The sequence below is a fragment of the Athene cunicularia genome, unplaced genomic scaffold (assembly GCF_003259725.1).
Source record: "Athene cunicularia isolate RWA unplaced genomic scaffold, athCun1 SCF_117, whole genome shotgun sequence".
Classification (NCBI taxonomy): domain Eukaryota; kingdom Metazoa; phylum Chordata; class Aves; order Strigiformes; family Strigidae; genus Athene; species Athene cunicularia.
In genome coordinates, this window is record NW_020799175.1 from 7186 (window position 1) to 15570 (window position 8385).

At 61.3% G+C, this 8385-nt stretch overlaps 1 protein-coding gene across 1 annotated transcript; it reads right to left on the bottom strand.

Moving 5' to 3' along the window:
- Positions 1-458: 458 nt before the first annotated feature.
- On the bottom strand, positions 459-6045 carry MAF1 (MAF1 homolog, negative regulator of RNA polymerase III). Its single transcript, XM_026867053.1, has 6 exons — positions 5883-6045; positions 3216-3344; positions 2282-2447; positions 1778-1899; positions 1204-1323; positions 459-777 (listed from the first exon to the last, which is right to left on the bottom strand). The coding sequence occupies exons 1-6, from the start codon at positions 5963-5965 to the stop codon at positions 459-461; spliced, it is 939 nt and encodes a 312-aa protein (XP_026722854.1). The 5' UTR covers positions 5966-6045.
- Between the last annotated feature and the right edge of the window lie 2340 nt (positions 6046-8385).

Sequence of the window (8385 nt, forward strand, 5' to 3'; positions counted from 1 at the left end):
GGGGGCTGGAGCCCCTCTGCCCCCTCAGGGCGGGGGCTGGAGCCCCTCTGCCCCCTCAGGGCGGGGGCTGGAGCCCCTCTGCCCCCTCAGGGCGGGGGCTGGAGCCCCTCTGCCCCCTCAGGGCGGGGGCTGGAGCCCCTCTGCCCCCTCAGGGCGGGGGCTGGAGCCCCTCTGCCCCCTCAGGGCGGGGGCTGGAGCCCCTCTGCCCCCTCAGGGCGGGGGCTGGAGCCCCTCTGCCCCCTCAGGGCGGGGGCTGGAGCCCCTCTGCCCCCTCAGGGCGGGGGCTGGAGCCCCTCTGCCCCCTCAGGGCGGGGGCTGGAGCCCCTCTGCCCCCTCAGGGCGGGGGCTGGAGCCCCTCTGCCCCCTCAGGGCGGGGGCTGGAGCCCCTCTGCCCCCTCAGGGCGGGGGCTGGAGCCCCTCTGCCCCCTTGGAGCGGGGGCTGGAGCCCCTCTGCCCCCTCAGGGCGGGGGCTGGAGCCCCTCTGCCCCCTTGGAGCGGGGGCTGGAGCCCCTCTGCCCTCTCAAGTTGGGGGCTGGAGCCCCTCTGCCCCCTTGGAGCGGGATCAGAGCCACCCTCTCCCCTCGGAACGGGAGCCAGAGCCCCTCTCCCCTCAGCAGCCATCCCTCCGGGCCGAGCCATCCCGCCCAGCTCCCGCACCTCTCCTCCTCGATGCTGCCGCTCTCAGTGTCGCCGCCGTCCCCGTTCTCCTCCGCGTCCTCTTCTCCGAGATCCATGTCCAGCTCGTTGCCAGCCTCCAGGCGCGTGTACGCGTACCCGCTGGAGGGAAAGGGGCGGCACCGCGTCAGCGCCCAGTGACACCCCTGCGCACCGCCACATCACGGCGGGGGGACATCCCGCTCCTCTCTCCGGTGGGTGCAGGTCCCTGCCCGAAGTCTCATCCGCACCCGAATCAAGGCCACGGGAAGGAGGGGTTGGCAACAGGCAATGTCCCCCCAGGGGTTATTGTCTTCCCAATCCCCATAGGCAGCTGCCTGGTGCCAGGCAAAGGGCCTCCCCTCCTTCCCATGGCCCCGAGGCTTGTCCATGTGTCTCGGAAGGATGGAGGGAACAGGGCTCTGCTTGAGCTCCATTCCCCTTGGAAAACATGGATCTACCAGCTCAGGGGCCAAAGGAACCTCCTCTGCCAGGATACAGGGCAATCCCCTTTTTTAGGGTGGGTTCAGAGGCGTCGCGTGGCCCGACCTGATGGAACGGCAGGTAAAAAAGACGATCCTCTTCAGCCTCTTGTTGTAAAAGAAGTAGTTGAAGGACCAGAGGCTGCCGTCCTCTCCAAAGGGGTCTGAATCCAGGTCAGGGTTGTAGCTGCAACAACAAGAGGAGGTGTGAGAAAAGTGGCCCTGGGTTCTGTTCCCAGAGCCCACCCTGCTGGGAAAGGGGGAGAGAAAGGGGGAGACTGGGCCAGCTGGGAGCTGCCTGGGCAGGCAGCGTGTGGGCAGGAGCAAGACGGTGTCCCCAGAGCCAGGCAGCGCAGGGCTGGTCAGAGCTGCGGGCCATGGGCCAGCGTGTGTGGGTGGCAATAAGCCCTGTGCCCACGGGCCGGCTGCAGAAGGAGGGTGAGAGCCAGCCCAGCTGCTGCAGATGTCCAGGGCGGTGGAAGTCCTGCATGGGAGGGGAAGGTGGCAGCAGTTCCCCCTCCACAGGAGCCAACAAATGCCAGTGAGGAGCCCCCCTGCCCCAAAGTCCCCAAAATGTAACCTTTCACAGGAAAATAACTGTGCTCCTCCACAGGCCCAGGGGCGAGCACTTGCCCTGTTACCTGTAGATGTCACACTCGGACAGACAGATCTCCTCGTCGACTGCGTCCCACAGGTGAGGTTTCAGGGCGTTGAAATCCTCCCGCACCGCAGAGAAGAGGCTGCAGTTGACAGCATTCACCACCTACAGAGACAGAGCAGGGGCGTGAGGAGCAGCAGAGCCGCTGCCTGCCCCCCTCCCACCCTCCATTTTCTCCCCATCCCTCCTGAATTGAGAGGAGAGGTTGGAGCCCGACCAGGACCACAGAGGGGGAGAAGTGAGATGGCCCAGGAGAACTCAGGGCCCTGACGTGGAAGCAAGGGGCCAGGCTGCAGTGGAGTGCTCGGCTGGAGAGGGAAAACCCAGCAGAGGATCTGTGGGGATCACGCCAGGTGACAGCGAAGAGCGTGGCGGCTTCCTCAAAGCCTCTCCACAAAAAGGGTGAAATTCCCCAATCCAAGAAGACACTTCCCGCTCCGTCTGTGGACAGACAGGGAGGGAGGCCCAGCAGAGCCGGCTCACGCACCCAGTTGAGGCTTGGCTCCCGGCTGAACTCGTGGCTCTTGGCGGCGCTGAAGTCGTAGTCTGGGCGGAAGGACTCGTTGAGCGTCGCTATCAGATAGAAGAGGGTCTTGCGGCTGCATTTGTCGCTCAGAGGTCCCTCCTCGTCGCCGCTCTGACTCTTGCTGAGCCTGGGAGGCAGAACCGTGGGTTAGCGGCGGCTCCAGCACGGGCTGGGACAACACTGAGTACGAGCCAGCAGCGTGCCTGGGTGGCCACCGGCATCCCCGGCTGGTGTCGGAGGGCGCGTGGCCAGCAGGGCTCGGGCAGGGCTCGTCCCCCTCGAATCCCGGCTTCGGTTCTGGGCCCCTCGCTCCGGGAAAGACACGGAGGGGCTGGAGCACGTCCCAGGGGCCGCGCAGCTGGGGAAGGGGCTGGAGCACAAGTCCTGGGAGGGGGGAGCTGGGGGGGCTCAGCCTGGGGAAAAGGGGGCTCAGGGGAGGCCTCGTCGCTCTCTGCAGCTGCCCCCAAGGAGCTGGGGGCGAGGGGTGGTCGGTCCCTTCTCCCCCGGGAGCGCCGAGACGGGAGGAACCGGCCTGACGTTGCGCCGCCGGGGGAGGTTTAGGGGGGATGTTGGGAACAATTTCTCCAGCAAAAGGGTCGTTGAGTGCGGAACCGGCCGCCCAGGGCAGCGGGGGATTCGCCAGCCCGGGAGGGGGGACGCGGGTCAGGGGGGGCCTGGGCAGCGCCAGGGGGGCTCGGTTGCACTCGGGGAGCTCCGGGGTCTTTCCCGACCTCAGAAACCCGGTGATTCTATGGACAAGCCAGCTCCGGGCCACAGCCATGACACCAGCCACCGAGGAGGGTCCTTCCCAGAAGGAATCCCGGCCCCCCGCCTGCAGACACGCTGCTGCCTGCAGTGCAGAGCTCAGCAGAGAAACCCCCCCAGCCCCTGGTACCTGCTGGGGCTGATCCCCGTGGTCTGGGGAGGCGACAAGGCCTCCAGGACGTGCGGCTGGCCCTCCTGGCAGAACTGCTTGAACATGTGCTTGTCGTCGCCAGCCATCTTGCACGAGTAGCTCTCGATCCTGAGGAGACACCCAGCACCACGCTTAGAGGCCACCCCAGCCGTGGTGGGACCTGGCTACCAGCACCACTGAGGTGCCAGCCCAGCACCACAGCGGCGGTGGGGACTTGGAGGAGGCAGCTAGTGCAGCCAAAGAATCTCCGGTCCCCACGAGTGACACTCCTTCAGGCTGCTGGGCCGAACCTACATGTGGAGATAAAGAATTTTGGCCCAGGAAGGCGGGGACAGGGCTGGCTGGACTGAATGGGGAGGTAGGAGCCATCCCAGCATGCTCTCCTGGCCTCCCTGCTAGCACAGGAAGCTCAAGAGAGAGGCAGAAGGCAGCCAAACTGATGCCAGTGACAAGCCTGAAAAGGATCCCTTCGGCCACGACCAAAAATAGATCCGCAGCTAGCGAAGGACCAGCCCCCTGGCAGCCAGCGCAGGGGGAGGACTCTCGCTGCCATCCTGAGCCGAGATGGCCGCTGGCTCCCAAGCTGCCCTGTGCCGACACACACAGAGCGGCCAAAGGAGCTTGTTGGAGGGGCCTGGAAAGCTCTGAGGGCTGGAACATTTATATTAAGAAAGGCTGAGAGAGTTGGGGGGTTCAGCTGGGGAAGAGAAGGCTCCGGGGAGACCTTAAAGCGGCCCCCCCAGGGCTGAAAGGGGCTGCAGGAAAGGGGAGAGGGACTCGTCATCAGGGCGGAGGGATAGGATGAGGGGAATGGTTTTAAGCTGAGAGAGGGCAGATTTAGATCAGATCTAAGGTAGAAATTCTCCCCTGTGAGGGGGGTGAGGCCCTGGCACAGGCTGCCCAGAGAAGCTGTGGCTGCCCCCTCCCTGGCAGGGTTCAAGGCCAGGTTGGACGGGGCTTTGGGCAACCTGGGCTGGGGGAAGGTGGCCCTGCCTGGGGGATAAGGGGTGGCACTGGATGGGCTTTAACGTCTCTCCCAACCCAAACTGTACAGAAAATCTCTCTGGTGCCCCCCAGGTGATCGCCTTTACCAGCTTCTTTACCAGAAGCTTCTTTACCAGCCCCCCCGCCCTCTGCCCCGGGGTGGACAAGCCAACCCCAGGGACTGCCGGGCCACCAAGCCCCTGCCCTGGCGTCACACCCACGACTCAGAAAAGCTCCTGACAGAGCTTCCAGCCACTCAGGGATCGCCGAGGAAGCTCCTCAGATCCCAGTGCTGCTCCTTTCTGGAGCTTCCCTGCCCCAGAGAGAAGACGACCAAGGGCTGCAGGAAGAAGGTCCCCCAAAGGACCCACCCAGCACCAGGCCTGGGCTGTTCGGAGCCCCCTACTTTGAGGGGAGATGCTGCTCGGCGGTTAAGCAGCAACAACACCAAAACGGCACCAAAACAAACGTCGGAAAGAGGCGGCAGCTGCAATCCATGAGGAATCAACCTCCCTTCCTAGCCCGCCTCAGCGCCCGCATCCCTCAGAAGCAAAACCAAAGTCCACGGGGTCTGGATTTGCACCTCAAAAGCCTGAGAACCAGCAGAGCAGCCAGCGCTTCCGCCCCCCCCAGCACCATGACACGGCGTCACCGCTGCCGGTGAGCTCTGTACCAGGGTGGGACGAGAAGGGCCCAGCCTGGCGCTGGAGGAAGTTAGGAACAGCTCGGCAGCAGTCAGCTAGAGAAATGGGGAGCTGGACTGGGACCGAACTGGTTTTAGGGGCAGCAGAGGGGACAAATGGGTAGCCTCCAGCATACAGAAAAGGCACTGTGTAAATTCAGCTGTAACACGGGGCGGCAGAGCAAGGAGAAAAAAAGAAAAGTTGTTGAAGCGTGTTAATGATCGTATAAAAATGACCCCAGGTGGATCCTAGAGCGAGGACAGAGAAATCATCAACGTGAACATCATCTTCTTCCCGGGGAAGGACCCGGAGGGCGACAGCTCACCCACCTCCTGCAAGAGCCAGCAGAGCAGCGGGAGGGAGCTCCACCTCCAGAAAGAGGGACTGAAACAGGAGCGCGAGTGTGTGTTGCAATTAAATTGTAATAACTTACAAAAAATTAAATACTAATAACTTACTATTGTTATTGCCATTACTGCAATTAAAGTCATTACTAGAGGCTTTCTCTGTATAGGGGTGACCTCACTGCATTATCATTCCTGCTCTGTAATAATTAGAGGAGACTAATAGCAATTCCTGAGTAAGGATGAATAAGAATCACTAAATAATTGCAATTATCCTAATAAGAGACGGTTACACATAAGAGCTGTGTCCCCTCTTTGGCCGTAACAAGATCCTGAGCCCTCATACGTCTCGCCCTGTGGTGCCCCACGGCTCAGTTCGGGGCTCTCGCCCCGGGACATGACACCCCACAGGGCTGTGAGCAGAGTTCTGGGGCAGAGCCACGGACCTGCTCGTTAGCGAGCGACCTCCTCGTCAGTGATCGCGCAGGGGGCCACAGAGGGAGTGGTGGCACGAGAGTAGAGTGTGGCACTAAGCGAGCGCGGCCTCTCCTCTGCCTACTTTTTGATGCTTTTCCAGAGGAAAAAAAAAAAAAGTGAGAAAGCAGCTCTGCTTCCCCGCCAGAGCCAGCACCCACCTGCCGATGATGTGAGCATCGCCCGTCTCCACCGTCAGCTGAGAGTTTATTGCTTCGAAACTTGAGTTCTCCAACAGCTTCATTGTCTCGGCTTCCGGAGCGATTCCCCGTGCCACGGCTGCTGCAAAATGTGCGTATCCTGCAAAGAGAGAGACCCTTGCAGCCAGGGACGGAGGAGCCCGCGGGATGCAGTTTGGCCACCTCGGACTCGATGATCTTAAGGATTTCTTCCAACTTAAAGTGTTCTGCACCCAACAAGCAGCGCAGCAGGAGAGCTGGGAAGCCCACACCCCCTCTGGGCAGGGCAAAAAGACAGATGGGCACCCACGCCCCCATCTCTGGACAGATATTTCTCCCCAAAAACTGGGGAGGATCATGCGGCACCGGCTCTGCCGTGGGCTGAGGGTGGCACAGACAGCCCCCAGCCAGGCCCCAGGGTGGGCTCTGGCAGCAGGCCTGGGGCGGCCGCCACAGCGCCTCGGGGAGCTGCTCCTCCATGGTCTGCCAGAGCCCTCAGTACTGACACCAGGACTAGTTAACGGGTTAACTCGTTAAAGGATGGGCAGATGGCTGGATTAGAAGGGGGAGGGTGGCCTCTCCATGGTGCCTGGCCCCGGCCCATGTTCCCTCCTCTCCCGGACTGAAACAGGAGAAGCTCTAAACAGGTGGGGAAGCAGGGCCGGGGCTCTCGGGAAGCAGCAGCCCCTTCCAGGCCTCCCAGGGAAGGGATATTGCCACCCCTGTCCTGGGCATCATGACAGGGTGGGAGAAAAACAACTCCCAGCCCTTCAGTTTCAGGACTGGAGGCGGGAAGGGGAACGCTGCGTGCCTGTGACACCGACGCCATGCCAAGGCCAAGGATACTCTTACAGCAATGTTGCCCATCGTGACTAAACCCAATGCTGTGCCAGCCAAAGCTGCGCTCAAGGAAATGTCGTCTCTGCCAGGCAGCTTTAGGGCTCAGCTTTAGTCCCTCTCTGACCGGCAGCTCTCCAGCCACTCCTCCCCAGGCCTGGAGCCCCCCTGGGGGTTGTTGTGGCCCAAGGGCAGCCCCCGGCATTTGCCCTCAGTGAAACTCCCCCAGTTGGGCTCAGCCCATGGCTCCAGCCTGCCCAGGGCTCTCTGCAGCCTCCTCGCCCTCGAGCAGACCCACACTCCCACCCAGCTGGGTGTCATCTGCAAACTTACAGACTTTGGAAGATGGAGAAGGGAAAATTGGGGAATCAAATGTCCACCCGGAGGGTACAGGGGCAGAGAGTGGAATATTTGCTGGAGTGTCCTCACGTCACAAGCACATCTCCCTCCCCGCGGCACAGCGAGCAGCCGGCAGCGCTCTCCAACACCTCTTTAACGATGCAAAAGGCAGGAGGCAAGTTGAACATTTGCAATAAAACAGCAACCCGGAGCAGCCATGCTGCTTGAGCAAAGATGCTGCTCTGAAACCATGAGCCCACAGATCCCTCAGATGCTGAAACGTGCCCCAGCACCCAAGCCCTCGCCCTGCAGGGATTGCTCCTGGCAGGCAAGAACCGCACCGAGGCAGCGAGCTCTGGTCCTCGTACTCTTGAGAAGAGAAAGGAGACAGATGCCGTGAAACCCGGAGCTGGTGGTCCGTTTCCTATCGAAGAATCGCTCTGCGGGAGAAGTTGGGACCATGTGCTAGCCTGCTTTGGACCAGAGCAGACCTGGCAAGGATGAGATGGGAAGGACTAACCGAACCCTCTCAGCGCGCTTCTGACACTGAATACAACAGCTCGTTTCATCCACAGCGGGAATTTCACAGGAGATGGATTTTCTCACTCCAGCACAGACAGAGACGCTACCTCAGGCCTTCAACCCTTAACCCAAGCTGGGGTCAAAAGGTGTTAAATGGGGCATTCAACTGCACTTTTGCATGGCAACACCCACCTGGCGCCGAGAGACGGCAGCAGGCAGCTGCTGGGGCTGCGTGGAGCAGAAGGGAGCCATCCCACATCACCCGTGGGGCAGGGAGGTTTCGTGGTTACGGTTACACTCAACCTGAGGCAGGTCATGCCTAGCCCTGAAACAACCTCTTGGTCTCCTTCCTCGCCCTGGCTGGTTTAGCACACAGCAAACATCGCCGAGGAGGCAGGTCAAAAATATTGCAGAGCGCTAATTTTAAATTTAAACCAGCTTAATCTAAAGGGTTTCGCGTATCACGGGGTTTAGAGCATGCTTCGGTGCCAGCAGGGACCACGCAGCAGGACCCATGGAAAGCCACCCCATGTAAAAGCTGGCAGAAGCTGAGCCTAGGCGAGGTAATAAGCAACCTAAAGTGGAGAAGAAAAAAACCAAAATGGATCATTTTTGGGTAAGGGAAGTCGGCCTGTGAATACGAGCTGTGTCCTCTTGACAAGGAAGGCCATTAGAGGTGGGGTGCAGCTCAGGGCTCTCCCCACGAAGGGATCGGCCCTGACAAACTCTGCGTTACCTGAGGGGGAGACCGAAGCGTCGGCGGGGCCGCAAAAGGGACCCTGAGCCG

Excerpts from the sequence above, each read along its gene's own strand:
- MAF1 (XM_026867053.1), bottom strand. The coding sequence starts at position 5,965 with ATGAAGCTGTTGGAGAACTCAAGTTTCGAAGCAATAAACTCTCAGCTG. Across the intron at positions 2,448-3,215 it reads ACGGGGATCAGCCCCAGCAG|GCTCAGCAAGAGTCAGAGCG; the intron begins GTACCAGGGGCT and ends TCTGCCTCCCAG. Across the intron at positions 1,324-1,777 it reads TCCGAGTGTGACATCTACAG|CTACAACCCTGACCTGGATT; the intron begins GTAACAGGGCAA and ends TTGTTGTTGCAG.